Source organism: Delphinus delphis, chromosome 19 (assembly GCF_949987515.2).
Source record: "Delphinus delphis chromosome 19, mDelDel1.2, whole genome shotgun sequence".
NCBI lineage: Eukaryota > Metazoa > Chordata > Mammalia > Artiodactyla > Delphinidae > Delphinus > Delphinus delphis.
In genome coordinates this window covers 50792585-50815776 of record NC_082701.1, presented here as the reverse complement: position 1 = coordinate 50815776, position 23192 = coordinate 50792585, and the positions used below count along the sequence as shown (strand labels likewise).

The following is a 23192-nucleotide window of genomic DNA, read 5'->3' as shown; positions in this document are numbered from 1 at the left end:
ACTAAGTCCGTGCGCCACAACTACTGAGCCTGCGCTCTAGAGCCTGCGTGCTGCAACTACTGAAGCCCGTGTGCCTAGAGCCTGTGCTCTGCAACAAGTGAAGCCGCCACGATGAGAAGCCCGCGCACTGAGACAAAGAGTAGCCCCTGCTCGCCGCAACTAGAGAAAGCCCGCACACAGCAACAAAGGCCCAACGCAGCCAAATTAATTAATTTAAAAAAAATGCAAAGTGTTCCCAGGTTGCTAGTGCAGCCGCACGCCAGGAGAAAGCAAATACACGTTCTCTCTATGGGTATGCCACTTCGATCAAGGACTCAAAGTTCTCCCACAGATAGACTTCCAAGGAAAAAGAGCACCTCACAATCTAAAGCTATAGAACACACAAGCAAACAAGGCCTTGTGAGTCCTCGAAAGAGATGTGAGACCACAGAACCACACCTGCAAAGACCAGGGCCATGCCACGCCACATCGGGGCCAGAGGCAAACGGGGGAAAATCATTCATCTGGATCCTTTTTAAATTTAAACTGTTACTATTTCATTCGTCATGGACTTTTACATTAATTTTGAGTTTTTAAATATTGCATTAAAATATTATTTATCTTGATTATGTGTTTTTTTGTTGCCCCTTAAATTTTGCGGTTGCAGAGAGCACTGTGCTTGCCTCACCCTGGCAGATTTCACTTCCTTAATTGCCATTTGTGACAAGATGGATGGACCTTGAGGGCATTATGCTAAATGAAATAAGTCAAACAGAGAAAAAAGAAACATTATACAGGGACTTCCCTGGGGGTCCAATTGTTGGGGCTCCACGCTTCCACTGTGGGGGGCTCAGGTTCAACCCCCTGGTCAGGGAACTAGGATCCCTCATGCTGCATGGTGCAGATAAAAAATAATACTACTACTATATAATGTCATATGTGGAATCTAAAACAAATACAACACAAACTAAACTCATACAAAAGGAAATCAGATTTGTGGTTATGGGGGTGGGGCATGGGGTGGAGGAATTAGATGAAGGTGGTCAAAAGGTACAAACTTTCAGTTGTTAGATAAATATAAGTACTGGGGATGTCATGTACAACATGACGACTATAGTTAACACTGCTGTACAGTATATTGGGAAGTTGTTGAAAGAGTTAATCCTGGGACTCCCCTGATGGCGCAGTGGTTAAGGCTCAGCACTCCCTATGCAGGGGGCCCCGAGTTCGATCCCTGGTCGGGGAACTAGATCCCTCGTGCGTGCCACAACTAAGAGTTTACATACCACAACTAAGGAGCCCGCCTGCCACAACTAAGACCCAATGCAACCGAATAAATACTAAAAAAAAAAAAAACCTTAAAAAAAGTAAATCCTGAGTTCTCATCACAAGGAAAAAAGCCATTTCTTTCTATCTATCCTTCTATCATTCTATACGGTGAAAGAGCTGTCTGGAATTATGTTCACCAATTGCCAACAGTAATTCAGGGGATTGGGAAGATGTTATACTTTTTTCTACCGTGCTTGGATCTTTGCTAACACCCTTTTATAAAAACAAGTCATCTCTTTCAAAACAGTTTAAGATCTGGATTAAATACTGCAAAATGGTATCTACCACTTATAATCTTAGTGATAAATTAATAGATCTTGGCCATGTTTCTTCTTTTTTTTCATATTTATTTTTATTTCTTTTGGCCGTGCTGGGTCTTAGTTGCAGCACGTGGCATGTGGGATCTTTTAGTTGCAGCATGCGGACTTCTTAGTTGTGGCATGCAGGCTTCTTAGTTGCAGCATGCGAACTCTTAGTTGCACAGCATGCTTGTAGGATCTAGTTCCCTGACCAGGGATTGAACCTGGGCCCGCTGCATTGGGAGCACAGAGTCTTACCCACTGGATGACCAGGGAAGTCCCCATGTTACTTTCTAAACTATCCTTTGAAATATTTCAGGGAATTCCCTGGTGGCCTAGTGGTTAGGATTCTGGGCTTTCACTGCCATGGGCCTGGGTTCAATCCTTGGTCAGGGAACCGAGATCCTGCAAGCCACGTGGCCAAAATTTAAAAAAAAAAGGAACTAATGGAACAAAATATGAAATGGCCAACTGAAAATAGCAAATTATCACCAAGTTCTTTAACTTCAGCTTTAAAACATATCCTAGTAACCATAATCTTCTCATTGTTGGTTTGAGGCCAAAACAAAGACTGATTAGAAGTGACCTGAGAAACAGGTAGGAAAAATACCCAAAGAAAACATGCCTCCTGGTGGTGGTGTTAAGGGCAATAATTTTTCTGCTTCTGTACTGTACCTTTCTGTACTTTTCTAAATTACATATTATGATAATCAGTAAAATTGGTTAAAAAAGATGTTATGTCAATATTGCTTTAATGCAGGACAAGGCCTGTATCTATCTGTTCAACCACAAAGCCGGGACAGAGCAAAGCCTGGCATGAAGTAGGCGTTTGTTCCGTGAATGTACTGTCTGTGCTCGTTTTCCTGCCCCTGCCCCTGCCCCTGCCCCATTAGCAGGGATCAGCTAAAACATGACAAATGGAACAGCAGCCCAGGCAGGGAGTAGGGGCCTGGGTATTCTTGCCTCCTAATAAAGCACTCAACAACCACACTTCTGGTCAAAATTAGTAAACTTTATTTCAAATTCAAAAAGTAACAAACAAAAGGCAGCTTTCACTTTGTTCTTCCGGAGAATCAGATGTGACGACCCAGAGCAGGAACTACCCCCAAAAAATTAAAATATCCTTTACCTCCCGAATCAAGCCATAGGCAAGGAGGATCCTGGATTTGGGGACAGGCCTCGGGTAGGTAGGGCGAGAAGAACACCACTGCAGGTGAGTGGGTTCTGAGACGGCACAAGTGGAGAACAAGACAAAAGCCCCGGCAGAAATGGGACCAGAACCTCAACAGGGAACTTCGTCACAAGGAGCTATGTACAAGGGAGCTGGACCGGGGCCCGCGCCCCTCAGGGGAGGGAGGACTGCACAACACCCTGAAGCCGCTCTTCCCCTAGCCGGCTGCCACTGCGCACTGCGCGCCCTCAGTTCTCCTCATCACTGTCATCGGGACTGATGGCTGGGCTGGTGAGGCTATAGGTGGGGCTGGTGGGCGAGTAGCCAGGGGAGGTGGGCGAGTAGGTCGAGCCTTTGGGGGAAGTGGGCGAGTAGGTGGGGCTGGTGGGTGAGTACTTGGGGGAGGTGGGCGAGTAGGTGGGGCTGGTGGGTGAGTACTTGGGGGAGGTTGGGGTGTAGACCGGAGAGGTTGGTGAGTAAGTAGGAGACGTCGGCGAGTATTTTGGAGTGGTGGGCGAGTAGGTGGGGCTGGTCGGAGAGTACTTGGGGGAGGTGGGCGAATATTTCGGGCTGGTAGGTGAGTACTTGGGAGAGGTCGGGGTGTACTCCGGTGAGCTGGGGCTGTAGGAAGGACTGGTTGGGGTGTACTTCGGTGAAGTCGGGCTGTAGCTGGGCGAGCTGGGGCTGTAGCTGGGTGAGCTCGGGGTGTAGGTGGGAGACTGTGGTGTGTATCGTGGACTCGAAGGGGAGTAGCTTGGTGAGGTCGGGGAGTAGCTGGGTGAGGTCGGAGAGTAGCTTGGAGAGGTTGGGCTGTAGTTGGGGCTCGTTGGTGTGTAGTTGGGACTAGTAGGTGAGTAGCTGGGGGATGTTGGGCTATAGCTGGGTGACGTCGGGGTGTAATTGGGACTGGTTGGAGAATAGTTAGGGCTGGTGGGCGAGTAACTTGGGGAAGTTGGTGAGTAGCTTGGTGACGTCGGCGAATAGCTTGGAGATGTCGGAGAGTAGCTAGGTGAGGTGGGCGAGTAGCTGGGTGAAGTTGGCGAGTAACTGGGAGAGGTGGGCGAATAGCTGGGAGAGGTTGGCGAGTAGCTGGGTGATGTGGGCGAGTAGCTTGGGGAAGTGGGCGAGTAGCTGGGTGAGGTCGGGGAGTAGCTGGGCGAGGTCGGGGAGTAGCTGGGTGAGGTCGGGGAGTAGCTGGGCGAGGTCGGGGAGTAGCTGGGCGAGGTCGGGGAGTAGCTGGGCGACGTGGGGCTGTAGTTGGGGCTGGTTGGAGAATAGGATGGAGACGTAGGGGAGTAGGAGGGTGAAGTGGGGGAGTAAGAGGGACTCTGGGGCGTGTAGCCCCCAGGGGAGCGGGGCTCGTAGGCAGGCGACGTCGGGGAGTAGCTGGGAGACATGGCACCCCCTGTGGGAGGGAAGCAGAAAGGCATTAAGCGATGGAGAGACTCACCCAGAAGGAAGATCAAGGAGGAAATGAACTTGGCCTTGACAGACAAGGACAACTCACCTGGTGAGGGAATATACGGGCTTGAGGGGCCAGGGGAGCCCGGGGAACCCGGCGTGGGAGACCAGGCCGGGGAGTAACCAGGGCTGAAGCCACTGGCATCTGAAGCAGCACTGGGAGAGAAGCCTGCTGCCCCCGGGGTCATCCCGCTCCCTGCGAAATGAGAGAAACGTTAGTTAAAACCAGAGCTGGAGCCCAACACACTCCCAGAGCCCCCAGCATCTCCACATGGGGACCCCTCGTGAGCCCAGCCCACCCGCCCTCTGAACCACGCAGAGGGCTGTCTTCCCGGCTGGCTACTCACCAACACTGGGGGACCAGGCGCCGTAGGCTGGGGTTGCGCCCTGGTTCCAGGGTGTCATGGCTGGAGAAATTCCTCCCATGGGACTGGGGGCCGAGCCGAAGAACATGCCGGTGGCTGCAGAGAGGCGCACAGTGACCCACAACGAACAGCCCCGGGACTGGCCGCCGCGCCCACGTGCAGCCTCCCCACCGCCCCACCTCCTCCTCGTAGCCCCTCGTACTCACGTCCGGCAGCCCCCAAGCCGGGGATGTTGGTGGGGATCTCCATGCCATACTTGCACTTCTCTGCATCGAGCAGGAGGTCAAAACAGCCAGTGCCGGCTGGAGCCAGCTGGCCCAGCATGATGTTCTCAGACACCCCCTTCATGGGGTCGCTCTCTCCATGTGCAGCTGCTTCCATAAGCACATCCACCTAAACCTCGGAAGAGGGGGCGTGCCGTCAGACCCCGCCCCCCTATGTCCCACCACTGTTACAGCCACCCACCCAGCCATGGAACCGCACCGAGGCCCATCACACACAGTGGAGGATGCCCTCTTCCCACAGCAATCCCTCCTCCCTGCTCTCTCTCCTTCCACCCGCTCAGAACTTCTGCCATTACCGTTTCCTCAAAGGAGCACTTCATGAGAGGTCCGGTATCCTGGCGGTTGACTCCGTGTCGGGTGATGGCCATCAAGTGGCCACGACAGGTCATGGTATCACACAGGAGAGCCAAGTGCCGGTAATTGACGTAGGAACCATCGAAGGAGATGACGTGGTACAGCTCCCGCTCCAGGGCCTTCCGCACGGCTTCTATGCCCAGCACCTGGCATGGGGATTGCAGGGGTGTGGGTGGGGGGTCAAGGGTGGGGAAGGGTCAAGACCGAGTAACTGCTCTCCTCCTGCTGCCACCACCACCCAGATCCACAGAGGGACAGTCAGGAGTCAGTGAAGCCCAGACGCAAAAGTGGATTCAGGCATAAAACCACCTGACCAACCCCTCTCTTGAGGGGAGAGCACGGACCCCAACCACTGCCTGAGACCTACGGGGGGGGCCTTGAGCCAGAGGGACCAGGGAAGAAGGCTCTGAGGGGCTCACCGTGAAGATCTCCACGATGTCGTTGGACGTGGTGCGCACAGGGTCCACGTCCTTCTCGCTCAGCACCCGCATGAGGCTCACGCCATCCGTCTCCAGGATCCACTCCTGCAAGGCCTTGAACTCCCCGTCCTCTGTGATGATGATCTTCTTCTTGTTGTCCGTCTGCGGCAAGTGCATGTACACCTGCGGTGGGGGCAGAGCGAGCTCAGGCTGGACGGGTGGGGATGGGGAGGGAGGGAAGAGGGGCTGGATGGGCTGCAGGGACGGAACGGCTGACCTTGCTGATCTGCTCGATGCCCTGCAGGGTCATATCTGTCAGCATGTTGGACTCGATGCAGCGCAGGAAGACGTCGTCATCCATCTTGTCCACCACCTCTTCTTCCTGCAACAAGAGTGAGTCAGCCCTCCTAGGATTCTCAGGTCTGTCCCCGCCCTCACCCCAAACCACAGCCTGACCTGGAGAGCCAGGTGTGGCCCAGACCTGCTCTCTTCAGTTCCAGTGAGGTTACTTTCTATCGTGTTTTTACGATGGTATTTTAAAAAAAAACCCTCAGAAAAGGCAACTGCACTCCACCACCTTAACACGATTCCCACTCTTGTGCGTGCTCCAAGCGCTGTAACAAAGCGCACAGCACCTCTGCTCTCGTCCTGGCACTCACCGAGCATTCGCCCGCCCACTAACGCCTTGACGTGTGATGTCTAATGGACGCGTATCCACACATTCTTATTTACTCTCCCCCAGTTCAATAGTAAGTTCTGAGTTTGTATTATTAAGGTATCCACATCTGCTGAACAATTTTTTAGGAGCCGTGCCCAGGAGTGAAATCACTGGTCAAACATGTTCCTGGGTCTTGTTTCACCCGCTGTCACACCACTTTCCCTAGGACACAGCAATTCCTACTGTCCGACCTGCCCTCACACAGGAGCCGCAGGGAGGAGAGAGCCAAGTGACCGGGCTATGGGGACACCACCAAATCAACACCCTCTGTTTTGGGGCTTTTTTTTTTGGCCGCACCCCGCAGCTTGCTGGATCTTAGTTCCACGACCAGGGATTGAACCTACACCTTAGGCAGTGAAAGCGTGGAATCCTAACCAGTGGACGGCCAGAGAATTCCCCAACACCGCCTGTTTTATCTATATGGCTGCTGTTCACGTTTCTTACAGATCGTTGCTACCCACCCTCCCCCCATCTCTACTTTAGGTGGTGTGACTGGCACTCAATGCTGCTTTCATTTTAATGTCTTTGGTCAGGAACCAGATATATCGGCTTTTTATGTCTGACGTATAAATTTCTGCTTGGGTCCCGTTTACCTCTTGCATCTTGTTTTCATCACTGTTCATGATGCGGATACGGAGCACCAGCTTCTCTGCATTATCATCGTTAAAGATGCAATTCAAGTCATCACCGAAACCTGGGAAAATGAGAACTGCAGCTGCAGGACTGCTTCTGCTCACGGCTCGTCCGCAGCTCTCCCCATATGGGCTCTCTTTTGGCTTTCCCCTCCCTCCCACAGAGCCTTTCTAGAAAGAGGGAGGGGAAACAATGAGAAGGAAAAAGCAGTGCAGATGGGACCTGGAGAAGGGGTGTCCTGGAGGAGCAGAACCAGTGAGTGGAAGGTGGTGGGTGTGGGCGCCTTGTCTGGGACGAGCACAGGGACAGGACAGGGCGGGCAGGGGCCTAGGCAGGACCCCCAGCCTCACCAGCATTGATCTTCTCGGCAATCTGCTCCATGGTCAGCTTCCGATCAGTCATGTGCTTCCGGTCCAGCTCCACCCGCAAAAGCCAGGGGGAGATTCGGGCCACATCAAAGTCAGGCATCTCATAGTAGACATTCACCCACTCCTGATCCTCTGCCACCACCGTGCTCTGGGGGTTGGGGTCATAGTAGATGGCCGTGTTGGCAGTCACCTTCCTCAGCGTTGTATGTTCCAGGCGGCACAGAATATCCTGGGGAAAAAAAGGGATTCGTGACAGGCATTTGGGTGGCTCCAAAGGCCTCTTCAAAGCCACCTGCAGAGGGACTGCCAAACCCTTTACTTAAGGGAAGGAGTCCCCTCCTCCTCCTGCCAGGAAGCCCGTTACCCTAAGCCGCACCTTGGCTCTCTCAGCATCTCGAGCAGACTGGCCCAGCAGGAAGACAGTAAGTGAGGGGGTCTTTGGCTTCTTGGAAATGTTGATGAGCTCCTTAAGTCGGGGCACACCCAGTGTCACATTCTTGGCGGACACACCAGCATAGTGGAAGGTGTTCAGAGTCATCTGGGTGGCAGGTTCTCCAAGGGACTGTGCAGCCAGAGCTCCCACCATTTCCCCAGGATGGGCCTGGGGAGTAAGAAGAGCTGGCCTCAGAAGAGCAAATCCCTCCCCACTGGTGAGTGAGAGTGAGACATGTCAGGGCTGGGCAGAGGTGTTTAGAAAAGGCAGAGATTTAAACAAATCAGTCTTATTTGATCATCCCCTTCCTCAGACGGCATTTCAATCTACACCCGCCATTCAGCCCCAGATGTGCTGCACACCCAGGAATAGGGACTATGTCATCTAAACCCCACATTTCTAAAAGTGCTGTGTGCTAGAGTCACAGGGCGAATATTCATTTGCTGATAGTCTTCTAAGTGGGAAGCTCCCCAATGCATTTTTTTTAAATAAATTTTTAAAAATTATTTATTTTTGGCTGTGTTGGGTCTTTGTTGCTGCACGTGGGCTTCCTCTAGTTACAGTGAGCGGGGGCAACTCTTCGTTGCGGTGCGCGGGCTTCTCACTGCGGTGGCTTCTCTTGTTGCGGAGCACGGGCTCTAGGTGCGCGGGCTTCAGTAGTTGTGGCGCACGGGCTTAGTTGCTCTGTGCCATGTGGGATCTTCCTGCACCAGAGCTCACACCCGTGACCCCTGCGTTGGCAGCCGGATTCTTAACAACTGAGCCACCAGCGAAGTCCCCCGCAATGCATTATTTTAATTGAGATATAATCACATACCATAAAATTTAATCTTTTTTTTTTTAAAGATTTTTTTTTTGACGTGGACCATTTTTAAAGTCTTTTTTGAATTTGTTACAATATTGCTTTTGTTTTATATTTTGGTTTCTGGCCAGAAGGCATGTAGGATCTTAGCTCCTGACCAGGGATCGAACCCACACCCCCTGCAGTGAAGTGCGAAGTCTTAACCACTGGACCGCCATGGAAGTCCCCAAAATTTAATCTTTTAATTGGAATCATACAGTATGTAGCCTTTTCAGACTGGCTTCTTTACTGAGTAATACTATTTAAAGTTGATCACTGTCTTTTTATGTTTTGACAGCTCATTACTTTTTACCACAGCATAATATTCCCTTATCTTGTTCATCCTTCATCAACGGATGAACATTTCGGTTGTTTCCACTGCTTGGCTATTATGAAAAATACTGCTCCGAACATCTGTGTATGGGTTTTTGTGTGGACGTGTGCTTCCAATTCTCTTGGGCATATTCCTAGGAGTGAAATTGCTGGGTCATATGGTAACTCTATGTTTAAACTTTTGAGAAACGGCCAGACTGTTCTCCAAAGCAGTTGCAACATTCCCAGCAGCAGTGTATGAGAGCTCCAATTTCTCTATGTCCTCGCCAACACTTGTTTTTTTCTAGTCACCCTAGGGAGCATGAAGTGGTATCTCATCGTGGTTTTGAACTACATTCCCCTGACGGCTACTGATACTGAGCATCTTTTCATGTGTTTGCCTCTTCAAGGTTCACTTTTTGTCTCTGCAACATGGGACTAACAGCCCCTCCCCCCTACTAGGGTCTTCTTAGGACTGCTAAGGAATAAAGGTATAAAGCCTCCAACACAGGACTTGGTTCACAGCAGTGTCTCAATGAATGAGATCTATTATTATGCAGTTATGGGCAGAGGTGGGCTGTTCTCAGAGCCCAGAGAAATCAATAGATCAGAGCAGAGGACCAAGGCTGGGGTGAGGAGTACAACACTCACAATGGCTTGGTTGAACTTGGACTCGATCTCTCCGAGCAGCCAGTCGAAGGCCTCTCCGCTGAGCCGAAACTCCTCGGCCATGCGGCGGGAGCACAGCGTGGACCGCAGGTGGATGTTGAAGAGCAAGGTGGCGTTCTCCTGGGCCTGCCGGCTCAGCGGGTCGTCCCCATTCACAATCACCAGCTTCTTGCTCAGCTCCTTGACACCTAAGGGCCAAACGAGGGATGAAGAGGTTGTAGACCAGGACGCTGCTAGCAGAGCCTGCCTGGCCTGGTGGTCCTGAAGCAGGTACTCACCCTCTACCACCTTGATGGGGTGCAGGTCAGAGGGAAGGCGAGGGTTGATGTGGAAGATCTTCTGAGCGTTCCAGATCATGCGCAGCAGGTTACAGGGGAGGACAACCTGAGGCAGGAGGGACGGAGGCAGGACCCCAAGTCAGGGCCAGCCATGCAGGGCCAGCACTTCTCCAGCCCAGCCCTTCCCACCCACACACACCTTGCTGTCACCAGTTGGGAAGATGACCCTGAGCACCTCCCTGTCCTCACGCATCCGCTCAAATTCTCGCTCCAGCTCGTTCTGAATGTGTGCATTGCTCAGCACGTCCTTCACCACATCCTCCTGCAGGGTGCGCCGCAGGGCCCTCTCATTGGTATAATCAAAGCGGAACCTGCAGGTGACAGGGGTGGAGTCAAGGGGCAGGAGGGCCCTGATCAAGGAACAGTGTGAGGCTCCTGAGGTCTGCAGCCCACAGGAACAGGGCTGTGAATAATCCTGGGTGGGGAAACAAAAGATCCAGACCCAAGGATGTGCAATGGCACCTGAGCTTACGCTCACCCCTCTGTACAAAGTGGGGGCGGGTCTCAAATCTGGTCTCCATCCGTCCTCTCCCATCTTGCAGCTGCTGCCAGATGGGTGGGGAAGGGGCGGTATAAGGTCCACTGCAGGACACGGTCCAGGTGATCTCACCGTGCGGGGGGAGGAGAACCCCTACCACTTTGGCCCCGAGCCCAGGGGCAAGAACCACCCGCCTGCCGCCTTCTCACTTCTTCTCAAAAGCCTTGTTGGAAGGCTTGAGGGTAGCCAGGTTCTGGAACTCAACGCTCTCGCCCGCCAGGCCGTCTTCACCATAGCGCAGCTGTACCACCTGATTGATGGAGTTTCGCACGGTGGCGTCATACTTCACCATCACCGACTCCATGGATTTGATCAGCCGCCGCTGGATGTATCCTGAGGGGCAGGGAATCAACTGAGGGACCCAGAGCAAGAAGAGGAGCCTCCCTGTCTCAGGACAAGACCTGCTGGCCACTCTGGTCCTCAGGAGAGCCAGCTAGTAGCCTCTCATCCCCAAGGCCTCTCAATGAAAGCCATGCCCACCACCAGACGGACCCAGGGTCCAGTAGAGACCCCTAGGAAACACCGTCCATGTGACAGGTCAGGAGCAGAGACCCTGAGGCTCTAGCCCTGCATCATGGAATGCTGCATGGCAACCAGAACAAGAGTATTTGCCTAACTCTTGATCTTTAGTCTCTATTCTTTCCACAAAGGTCAAAATTACTTCTCTGGGGATAGAAGACTTTAGCCTGAGAACCCCGCTCAAACTCCCCAGGGGCTTCTCTGCCTGCGGTCCTCTCTGGGACCAGCCCGTGGAAGGGCCCTGGATCCAAAGTCCTCACCAGTCTCAGCAGTCTTGACAGCTGTGTCGATGAGCCCCTCACGACCCCCCATGGCATGGAAGAAGAACTCGGTGGGCGTGAGGCCGGCCAGGTAGGAGTTCTCCACGAAGCCACGGCTCTCAGGCCCATAGTCATCTTTGATGAAGTGAGGCAGAGTCCGGTGCTTGAACCCAAACGGGATCCGCTTGCCCTCCACGTTCTGCTGCCCGACGACAGCAATGACCTGGGGAACAGAAAAGGTGTGGTGCATCCAACTCCCTCTGCCTTGAGAATAAGTGTTCCCCATACTTTTCCCCCAACCCCCCCAGCAGCACACCCCTTCCCTCCTCCTCCCCACCTTCAGTGTGGCCCCAGTTCTGGAAAGACAAGGCTCCCCACCTGGGAGATGTTGATCTTGGAACCTTTAGCCCCGGACACCACCATTGACTTAAAGTTGTTGTATTCAGATAGGGATTTCTGGGCAGAGGAGCCAGTCTTGTCTCGGGCATCGTTGAGAATGCGGTTCACCTGGTTCTCAAAGGTCTGCCGCAAAGTGTTCCCCGGGGTGGGCTCCAGCTCGTTGTTATGCGCCTTCTCAATCACCTGGGTGCACAGGAGCAGGCTGCGTTCTCAGGGAGACGTCAGTGTCTTCTGGTCCCCGTCTCTCCAATCCCAATGTCCCCTTCACTCAGTTCAAAGCCACTGAGAGCCTCTTATTCAGTCTTTGCCCAGCCTTCCCTCTCACCTCTATTACATCCTGCTTGGCCTTCTTAATAGTGTTCTGAATGTCTTGGTAAGTCTTAGAATCAGCAATGGAGTCCCCAATGCCAATGGTATGACCTAGAAATAAAGAGAAGCATCAGCAACACCTTCTTTGGACTCCCAAGAAACATGGGATGGAATCACAGCCAAGAGAGTAGATGGAGGGACACCAAATCCAAGGGGGGGAAGAGAAAGGGATGGAAGAAGAGCAGTAAGAAGTGAGATGGACACAGGATTTACAGAGGATGTGGTAGAGCCCCTAGGCTTACCCTCAATGAGGAGCCAGTTGTTAATGACAGTCTGAATGTTGGAGTAGAAGAGGCGGGTGATGTCATGACCCATCTCTAGGTAAGAGATGTGGACCAGGGAGCCAGCTGATGTGCCCAAAGACTTCTTACACAGGATGCCCATGATCAGCTCCCCGTTCTCCACCACCACCTGCAGAGAGCACCATTCACAGCCCCTGCTGTGGCTTCCATGTCCAAAGCCCTTCCCCACACAACCAGAAGCCAGGCCCTACCTTGGTGTCCCCAGGAGAGATGTGCTTGTAAGGACCACTATCCTCATCATCGGGATGGGTGCTGTGGGTGCGGATACAGTTGATGTGGCCGGGTATGATGAGGGAGAAGATCTGCTTCCCTGTCCACAGGGGCCGGGGCTTCAGGATGGCTGGCTGTGGGACCTTGCCATCCCACGTGGACAGGAACATCAGGAGGTTCATCACCTCCCCCTGGAGAAAAAGAGCAAGAAAGACAAGAAGTCAGAACTGGAGGTCTCACCTCTTGGGAATGTCAGGGGAGGCCTCATTGCCCCAAGGGGAAAGCCAGACTTTGAAGGCAAAGGGATGGCAAGAAAAGTGTTTTCCAAACTTTTACTAAAAACTTAACTGTGATAGTGAGACTTTGGGATTGCTTTTTCTTTTAACAGTAAGTACAAATTACTTTTAATAATTAGGAAACAAAGAGAAAGTAAAAAAGAAATAAACAGAACTTCAACAAAGTCTTATTTTTCTCTTCGCCTTTACTTTCCAGGTGATACCTAAAATTACATGACATTTTGAGGAATTAAATGGGGAGCTAAAGCCATACACCGTTTTTGGCCTCGATCTTTGCTCACTCCCTTTCCTTCTGCTGTCTCACATACAGGTCAGTGCAGAGCAAGTCAGGGCATAAGTCACTGCTCCTCCCCCCATCCTTGCTGTGCTGGGCCCCTGCCCACCCAGGCCAGGTTTCCCCCAGCCAGGGACCACACACCCGCTCCAGGAAAACGTCCCTCTTGGTGAATTTGCGCACTGCGGTCAGCGTGTCCTGCACAATGCCCATAACCGGGCGATTGCTCTGGGGGGTGACAATCATGCGTGGCACCATGGCGAGCTCCTGGATCTCAGCCCGTGTCTCCAGGGACTGTGGCAGGTGCAAGTTCATCTCATCCCCATCAAAATCGGCATTGTATGGAGTTGTCACACTGTAGTCAAAGAGGAAAGTGAGTTGGAAAGATGCCGCAGTGAGACCCAGGGAGCAGCCTAGCCCAGCCCAGCCCCAGCCGACGGACTGACCTAAGATTCAAGCGAAAAGTAGACCAGGGCAGGATGCGAACCCGATGTCCCATCATGGACATTTTGTGCAAAGTTGGCTGCCGGTTGAAGATAACAATGTCCCCATCGCACATGTGCCGTTCCACCTAAGGAGGTGAGGTGTGGGAAAAACCTCAGTGAAGGAGGTATGCTAAGAATGAAGTGATAGGAGACCTAAGATGCTTTGAAACAGACGACACTGTGGTGTTATTTCACTTGAAACGCTTATCAACCACCAGCTTTGGGCCAGGCCCTGGGCTAGATTCCAGGCTATCAGAGAAAACGAAGACGTAGTCCCCAAACCTCAGGGAACTCAGCTGGGAAAGACCGTGAGAGACTCTGAACGTGAAGCCTTCTGCTCTGTTCCCCCCGGATCTCTTTCTGCCCTGTGTCCCTCTTGCTGCCCGTGGGTTTACGTGACCCCCACCTTGAATGCCAGGGGCTGGCAGCTACAGGCTTGCCTAGGACAGCAGGAGTCTCTTAAGCTTGGATTCTAATGAACAGGACAGCCTCAGACGGCCCACTCCAGCTGGCCCCCAGTCCAAAAAGCTTCCTGCTCAGGTAAGAGAGGCCCTGGCCTATTACACATGCCTTATAGCCAGTCTGCAGGTGAAGGTCACTGGGTTTGGGGTGGAAACGCAGGTCAATGCGATCACCGTTGTCCCGGATGATGTACTTGGCCCCTGGGTACTGGCTGTTCCCCCTGCGCACTAGTTCCTGAAGTCTAGGAAGGAAAGGGATGCAATGAACAAAATGCTTCCCAAAAATCCCTTGTTGCCACCCTCACCCCAAAGCCCCAAGTGACAACCCAAACTTCTAAACTTCGACACTTGGGACTTCCCTGGTGGTACAGTGGTTAAGAATCCGCCTGCCAATGCAGGGGACGTGGGTTTGATCCCTGGTCTGGGAAGATCCCACATGCCGTGAAGCAACTAGGCCCGTGCGCCACAACTACTGAGCCCGTGTGCCCTAGAGCCCGTGTGCCACAACTACTGAAGCCCACGTGCTCTAGGGCCCGCGTACCGCAACTACTGAGCCTGCATGCTGCAACTAGAGAAAGCCCGCACACCCAGAGCCCGTGCTCCCGCAACAAGAGGAGCCACCGCAATGAGAAGCCCGCGCGCCGCAATGAAGAGAAGCCCCCGCTCGTCGCAACTAGAGAAAGCCTGCATGCAGCAACGAAGACCCAACACAGCCAAAAATAAAGTTAAAAAAACATAATGATGATAATAATAATAAAGTTCAACACTCTCTCCTTCTTGCTCCGAGCCCATTCCCCCCACCCTCCCCGACCCCTCCAGGCAGGGCTTCTGAACTGAGCACACCTGTCAATGTTGAAGGGGGTGACGATCTCCGCAAAGGTCATATTGGCGGCAATGGAGCGAGGCACGCCAACCTGGTCAATGGAGAGGTTGGGGTCGGGGGTGATGACAGTGCGGGCCGAGAAGTCCACCCGCTTGCCCATCAGGTTCCCGCGCACACGGCCTTCCTTGCCCTTCAACCGCTGCTTCAGGGACTTGAGGGGACGCCCAGACTTCTGCATGGCCTGTGAGGAAACGCAGGGTGGGGGGCACCCCCGCAGTCAGCACCGGCCCCCAGCCGGGCGCCCTCCCCTTTCCTCCAGGCGTAGGGCACAGGGAGCCTGTCCACTCACACGAGGCAAGCCAGGCAGCTCGTTGTCCACCATGGTGGCCACGTGGAACTGGAGGAGCTTCACGTCCTCAGCGATGACATGCGCGGCCGCGCCGTTCTGCTCGTTGCGCCGAAGCTGATTGTTGATCTTCACGATGTCGGCCAGTTTGTGTGTCAGGTCATCCTGAGGCAGGAAGTCAGAAGCATCACAATCCAGCCAACCCTGAGCGCTCAGTCTGCATGTGCCAGCACGCGGTGCCTCTCACCCTCCCTTCACACCACCCTGGGAAGCAGCTCTGGGCTCTCGGTTCACAGATCCACAAGCACCTTTGTGAGCTCTAACCTCCTTAAGGGGCTCACATAGCCAGCAAGCGGCAGGGTACCTTCAGGCCCAGGTGACCTGTCCGTCACCCTCGCATGCCTTCGTCCCCGCCACCGGCCTCCCTCCGTGCGGACACCTGGCCTAGCTGAGCGGCAGGGCCCTGCAGGCGCTGACCTGGTTGCGGGCAGAGCCCTGCATCACAACAGCAGGCCGCACGGAGAGCGGGGGCACGGGCAGCACAGTGACAATCATCCACTCGGGCCGGGCGTAGCGAGGCTCCATGCCCAGGACGAAGCACTCCTCATCTGAGATGCGTTTGAAGATCTCGTGCACCCGCTCAGGACTCAGCAGGATCTTCTTCTCCTGAGAGTCCTCGTTGACGTGCTTCCACTCTGCATACAGCTCCAGGCCGGAGCGCCGGATCCGGGGCTGGTACCGCCCACAGCCGCCGTGGCCCTTCCAAGGAGACAGAGGGGCCATCAGAGCGCAGAGGCCGGGCCTTCTCCCCCAACACCTGGCCGGGCCGCCCCTCCCGCTCTTCTGTGACCTTCGGGCTCCTGCTGCTTCCACTGCCTCCCCATCTTCTTCCCTCCGGGCCTCTGGGACCAGCCCTCACCCCCTCCCAAGAGTCTGGGCAGCCCCGGCTACCTTTTCTTTGGTCAAATCCTCATCGCCCTCAGGCTGCTCCACACCGAACTTGTTGTCCATCTCCTCCCCGCCCTCGCAGATGTTTTTGCCCTTGCAGAGGTCATAGACGTGTGTGAGCCGTTTCTTGGGCTGCCCCTTGGACTTAGCCAAAATGTCCTTGATCTTTGGGTTGTTCTGTGGACAGAGCAGAGAGGGGTCAGTTGGGGCTGCTCCCCTGCCCACCCCCCAGCAACCCCTTCCCCAGGCCAGAGCCCATCTCCCACTCACAGAGTCCACAAGCAATTTGGAGCAGAAGAAGCAGACGCAGCGCAAAACTTTCATTGTCTTGACCAGGAAGCCGACATGGAACACAGGTTTGGCCAGCTCAATGTGGCCAAAGTGGCCAGGACACTCTGTCATGTTTCCTGTGGGAACACACATACAACACTTTCCTCCCAGCACTCACCTCAGAGACCAGGTTTGCAGGTGTCCACCCCCAGTCCTGGCTTTCTGTAAGGACAAGCCTCTCCCTCCCTCTAGGGTCCTGTGCCGGCCCCCAGCGCTCACCTGCACAGGTTTGGCAGCGGCCAGTCCTCTCAATCACCCCTTGCCTCGGATCCATCAGCCCCCCAAGCTTGGGGCGGCCTCCCTCGGTGGTCTCTGGGTATTTGATGCCGCCCTCTGTCACAGACATTCGTTTCTGCAGCAAAGAAAGGCCAATAACAACTAAATAGAATTCCTAGTTTCCAGACTTCGTGGCTGAGGAGCTCTGTACTAAGGCCTTTAAAAACCCCAAACTACTTACAGAAGAACTAAGCAGGTTTAGCCTGAAGCGAGGGAAATGGGGGTCAGCGTGTGTGATATCTGACTGTGGAAATGCCAAAGTCAAGTATCGCAAGTCAAAAGCTCGTTCCAGTCACTGTCTGAGCGGGAGGGGGCGTTCAGACTAGTGTGTGGTCAACTCTGGGCTCCGTACACGTCACCTACCTCTAGGACTTGAACCCTGGATATCCTACTGGGTTGAATTCTAGGTCACTGTCATCTACAGAATTTAACAGCAAAAGAAATAAAAGTTGTTTCAAGAGGGAAAAATTCAATGCCTTGTTTCTTTCCCAAAGCTGAAATCAAGGCCAGAACCTCCCTGTAAGGCACCCTCATCATGACAGCCCAAGTGCTCTGCCCAAGACATGCTCCTAAAGTTAGGCACTCTTTGCCCCCATCCTTGTCACCTCCTCCTTCTCAAGGGCCTGGGTCAACCTGAACCCTTCCATGTTCAGATATTTTAGGACAGAACAGGAGAGGGGGGCGCTAGAGCAGAGGTTGTTGAAAATTATCTGGAGCAGAAGTGAACCCTGGAGCCTCAAGAGATGGAGGCAGAGCCAAGGGCCGGAATCCTGGGCAAGGTGGAGCCAGGACTCAGTGGGACCAATTCAGTGGAGGAAAGGGAGGGAAGGACGGGCTCAGAAGTAGGTACAACTTGGAGAAGAGATTTCTGCTCTGAGCTAAAGGCTGTTCAAGGAAAGCTTTGGCATCTTTTCACACACTGAAAACCAAGAACTTTAAAATTAGTTAAGCTTTGGTCCGCTAAACTTCCAGAGAGAAGACCTTAGAAGAATTTAATAAAAGCTTCTATCTGAGTGTCAACTTCATGCCAGGTACCAAACGTACCTGTTCCTCTTACCCTAACCACTAACCGTCTAGGAGTGAATTCCTGTCTCTTAGACATGAGAAACCTGAGGCTGTGTAAAGTGACTGCCCAAGGCCTCAATCTCAAGGAGCCTGCAGACGTCAAACCCCCCCCCCCCCGGCTGCGATCCCAAACACATGCTCATCCCATTCTACTATACTGCAGCAGAAACAATTACTTCAACTCCAGGATTTGAAGCAGCACTATTTACAATAGCCAGGACGTGGAAGCAACCTAAATGCCCATTGACAGATGAATGGATAAAGGAGATGTGGTACATATATACAACAGAATACCACTCAGCCACAAAATAGAGCGAAATAATGCCATTTGCAGCAACATGGATGAACCTAGGGATTATGATACTAAGTGAAGTCAAAGACAAGTATCATATGACATCACTTACATGTGGAATCTAAAACATGATACAAATGAACTTATTTACAAAACAGAAACAGACTCACAGACAGAGAAAACAAACTTACGGCTCCAAAGGGGAAGGGGTGCCTTGGTCTGCTCCTTAAACACTGCCACTCCCCAAGGTTTAACGCATCCACACTTCTCATCACACCCAAATGCTATGCCATGATTCTCACTATTTACTCACAACAAATCTCTACCCTCCAGGCCTCACCTTTCTTCTGGACTTCGGATTAACATACTAAACCACCTACTGAACCCCCTGTAGATATCCCCCTGATAAATCAAATCCAACATGTCTAAAAACAAACTCCCTTCTCCACAAAAATCTCTCCTTTTCCTTTAGTCCCCATCTAAGGTAGTGGAACTCAAGTCAGAAACCAACACTTACCCTTCCTTACCCACAGTCATAAAGCAGTGGAACAAGCATGGCCTGGAGTCAGAGACCTCTAATTTGCAATTCTAGTTCTATCACTTATCATCTATATAACCATTAAGGATTTAATTAACCTGCTGAAACCCAAGATGGAATAGGTGTTCAATATATGACAGCTGTTATTATCCAATCATTCACCAAATACAGGTTATTTTTTGCGGTACGCGGGCCTGTCGTGGCTTCTCCCGTTGCAGAGCACAGGCTCCGGACGCGCAGGCTCAGTGGCCATGGCTCACGGGCCCAGCCGCTCCGCGGCATGTGGGATCCTCCTGGACCGGGGCACGAGCCCGCGTCCCCTGCATCGGCAGGCGGACTCCCAACCACTGCACCACCAGGGAAGCCCATGTACAGGTTATTTTACCTCCTGAACAAACAGTTCTTAAATCTTGCCCCTTTTCTCCATCCCTACGCCCACTGCCCTAGCTCAGGCCTGTCCTTTGTAGTATGTATCCAAGCGTTCCGTGGGTCACCAGCCCTTCTCTCCTACCCAGCCATACTATGATCAGGGTGCTCTTTCTAATTTGGAAATCTAATCTTCATACCCTCTTGTTCTCAGAATGATATCCAAATTCAGCAGGATGGCTTACAAAGAGTTTTATGACGTTTCCACCTTCCTTTCTTCCTCCACATCAGTAGCTGACTCCCCAGCAGCCCCCCTATTACCCAGCATATGTGCTCCACTACTTGGGGTCTTTGTATCTCTGCTTGGGATGCCCTCCCCACAAGACAAACTGCTATCTGAAGACTCAGCTCAGGCACTGCTTCTTCCAAGAAGCCTTTCCACAGCCTCACGAGCCAGACTGGTGAGCCCCACTCTGTGCTTCCATAATCCCTCCATCACTGCAAATCTCATAATGCAATGAAATGACCCACTGGGGTTTGTCTTCCCCATAGATTATAAGCACCTCTCAGGCAGGTAGCATTCCCCTATCACCCTGGACCCGATGGCTCTCAATAATTGTTTGTTAAACTGAACTAAACTGCCTTAGGACCCTCCACTGCAGGGAAGTGCCCTCGAAGACCTCGATAAAAAGAAAAAAAAAGAACTTGAAAAGAGATAGAAGGTTGTTCCCTTACAGTCAAACCAATAATCGTCTCATAATGGATCTAATTAGTCACTGCTGGGTAGAAACCAAAATGGTCTACAGGTGCAAGGCTAAGAGGTTCCGAACTTCCACCACGCTCATCAAGATGACCTGATGAAATCTCAAGGAGACAGGCCTGTGGTGACTAAATTCACAAAGCTGGAACCCCATCAGCTGCATCGTGTCTGATGAGAAGCACAAAGAGGGGGTTTGCTCACCTTGAATGAAACACACAAGAGCAGGCGCAGACCTGAATCTGGCAGCCAGAAGAGTCACTAGAGAGGCCTAAGGAGAACAACACTCAAAGCATTTCACTCCCCTCTGCTCCAAGTCCATGCTCACCAAGCCAGCCACCTTCTAAGGACTCCCTCTGCTTCTGGGCACTGAGACTGGACCAGGGGCTGTCCTGGAATGTTCTGGACTAACCCTCTACCATAAGTTATACTTTGAATTATACACAAACTACTTTAGCCCCCAATCCTTCATCCAAACACTGGTTCTCACTGCCCAGTGATAACAGGTTAGACACCCAAGGTCCCCCGTCCTCAACATTTATGCTCCAGCCACAAGAGATTCCTCAAAATTCCTTTTCTTCCCCTGCCCGCCTTTCCAGCAAACTTCTATTCATTTTTAAGACCCAGTTCAAATGTCACCTCTTTATAAAGTATTCTCTAACTCTTCTTGGCCTTATCCACACCCCAGCACCACTCTTATCTCTTGCTTTACACTGATTTTTGCCCAGTATTTAGCAACTGCTAGAAACCCAGCTTCACAAAGATATGACGTCATCAAAAGGGCTCTGGCGCCACCTAATGCTGAAAGGGAACTGCCCAACCTAGTAGTTCCCAGGGCATCAGGCAAACGCAGCTGTGCTTCCGTGCTTCTCTTAAAAATTTAAAATCTCTCACTGGGCCCCTGTGAGTTTGCTGCGGTGCCTCAGCAGTTTGGGCACAGGGGATCAGGGGGTTTAACCTACTGGGAAGGTCTTGTTCTATTGTAATAAACCCTGAGTTATTCAATAGAATCCTTACTAATAAATAATTAGGTGATTTATAATTTCACACAATGTTGAAATAAAAATCCTTCCACATGTATCTTTATGTACCTGTACAATTATTTCCTTCACTCATATAATTCAAGTAACTTTTAGTACATGCCTCTTATGTGCCAGGCACTATTTGAGATGCTGGAGAAAGAAGTGAATACAAAGTCACTCGTGAAATTTACATTCTACTGAGGAAACAAGAAAGAGAAAAACTAATCCTTTCAGGTACTGACCAGCTATGAAGTAAAATCAAGACTTGGGTTAGAGAAGGTTAAGGGTTTCTGCCCCTGGTATCAGCCCCCAAAAGCCTTCTGCATTTTTCAAGTGTTTTACAGTTTTGTTTTTTAGATTTCAACCTCAACCCCATCTGGAATTTATTCGGTGTGGTTTGAGTTCGGGAGGTTCTAACTCCTGACACAACTTTCCTACAGCTGAGCCTCCTCCTCTAGCAAACTTGTCTCCATCCACAAACAGAGCCATTCAATTCCATTCTCTCCAGCCCACTGGCTTCCTCCAGTTTGCTCCACAAAGGCGTCCAAAGGGCCAACAGCTCTCCCTCCTCCCTCATCTTTCCTGCTTCCATTCTCAGTTCTCCTCCCCAGTCAGTTCTTCACAGGACCATCAAAGCAGTAATTTTTTTAAAATGTAAAACTTGATATCACTCTCCTGCTTATAATTCTCCAATGACTTCCTACTGAAAATAGAATGAAATCCAGATTCCTTACCATGATTTATAATGTCCCACCTGGACTGCCCCACCTCATGCTTCTCCAAGAATGGTTTAATACTCTCTTTCTCACCCACTACACCCCAGCCACCCTGGCCACCTTTCAGCCCCCGAGGCACACCAAGTTATTCCCTCGTTCAGGCACTTTGCACTTGCTCTTTCCTCTGCCTGAAAAGCTACTGACCTAGAATCTATGGTCTAGGAGACTGGCTGCTTCTCATCATTCGAGTAATGTCACCTCCTCAAACAGGCCTTCCCATACCCTGACACCACCCCATCTAAAGCAGCCTCACCTCGGTCACTCTCCATCGCATTACACCATTTCACTTTCTGCAAGGCACTTGCCCTTAACTGAATTATCTTGTTCATTCATTTATTCGTGTTTATTGTTTGTCTCCCCTGACCCTTCCCAAAGAAAGTGCTCTAGAAGGCAGGGTCTTTGTCTTTTTCAGCTCTGCATCCCCGCCGTCTGTCACGTCTATCACGTAGCAGGTGCTCAGTTAATAACTGTAGAGGGGAGGGAAAAAAATCTGGGGCTCGGATTCTCACCCAAAAGATTGGTGTGGTATCTCTTAACGTCGGTATCTGCGGTGTGGAGCCAATCAACCTTCTCGCCCTCCTTCTCACCCTCCAGCCCCTCCTGCGGCCCGGCCCCCAGCTCGGACACAGAGCTAAGCTTGCTGACCCCCTAGGAAAATTTAATTCTCGTTGGCCGCGAGGCTGGACTCTGCACTGCCTTGGCGCCGCTGACCCATCCTCCCCGCCTGTCCTTTGGGCAGGGAAAAGCGCCAAGTTTCCACGGCGGCCGTCAAGCCCCGCCCGCCAGGCGGGCGGGAGGAGGAGTGAGAGGGCAGAGCCGCTTACCAGTTCATCCGGACTGAGGACTCCGAACTGCACTCTCTTGATGGTGCGCAGCGGGCATGCGCTGTCCCCGGAGGGGGGGCCACCCCCATGCATCGCGGAGGCAGGCGCGCTGCGCAGGCGCAAACCTCACTACAAAAAGCCTGCGCCGCCTGCACCTAGGCGCTCAGACCCTGTCGGGGCGGCCGCCGGGAAGGACCTCCCCGAGTTGGGAGGAAAAAGCCGGAGGAGGAAAAGGTGGGGGAGGAAAGGAGGCGGGGAAACGAAAAGGGGCGAAAGGAGCTCTCCTCCGCCTTTCCGGAGATTTTTCGTCTCCCAAAAAGAAAATAAAAAGAGGAAGGGAAAGGAAAAGGTTCTGGGGGAGGAAGAAGAAAAAGGGTAACGAATAAATAAGTAACCGGGCTCCTGAACGGCAGAGGTTACGGCAGTTTGTCTCTCCCCCTTCCGGGAGCCGCCTTCTTCTCCAACCGTCCCGGCCGCGCTCTCGGCGCTTCTGAGGAGCGAGCTGGCCGGATGACGCCCTTTATAGATTCGCCCTGGCATTCCCCCGCCCCTTCCTTTCCCGCCCTCCCTTGCGCTACGGGGTCGACTGCGCCGGCGTGCACGGGGCCCGCGCTCGCGTCGTTGTTCCTCCCTCCCCGGCTCCCTGGCTGGGTCACCTTTTGAAATGACGAAGGGGAAGGGAATTTTTTTATCCCGCCGCCTCCCCTCGCTGCTACCTCCCGCCCTGAAGCTTAAGGTTTGAA

General features: G+C 52.4%; 1 protein-coding gene across 3 annotated transcripts; it reads right to left on the bottom strand.

Moving 5' to 3' along the window:
- Positions 1–2604: 2604 nt before the first annotated feature.
- Positions 2605–22665, bottom strand: POLR2A (RNA polymerase II subunit A). Of its 3 annotated transcripts, XM_059997945.1 has the most exons (29): positions 22450–22665; positions 16753–16885; positions 16474–16610; positions 16207–16380; positions 15733–16014; positions 15259–15420; positions 14930–15150; positions 14196–14328; positions 13587–13711; positions 13285–13495; positions 12552–12761; positions 12301–12469; positions 12015–12109; positions 11669–11872; positions 11291–11513; positions 10661–10844; positions 10113–10284; positions 9914–10019; positions 9618–9823; positions 7757–7981; positions 7363–7609; positions 6973–7073; positions 5939–6043; positions 5662–5844; positions 5185–5388; positions 4811–4997; positions 4587–4700; positions 4286–4435; positions 2605–4183 (listed from the first exon to the last, which is right to left on the bottom strand). In XM_059997945.1, exons 1-29 carry the CDS (start codon positions 22540–22542, stop codon positions 3027–3029), a joined length of 5913 nt encoding a protein of 1970 aa, XP_059853928.1. In that variant the 5' UTR covers positions 22543–22665; the 3' UTR covers positions 2605–3026. The 3 variants fall into 3 exon arrangements, with proteins under 3 accessions (XP_059853928.1, XP_059853927.1, XP_059853930.1); XM_059997944.1 differs by having other exon boundaries at positions 9618–10019; XM_059997947.1 differs by lacking the exon at positions 22450–22665 and adding an exon at positions 22135–22433 and having other exon boundaries at positions 9618–10019.
- Positions 22666–23192: the final 527 nt, after the last annotated feature.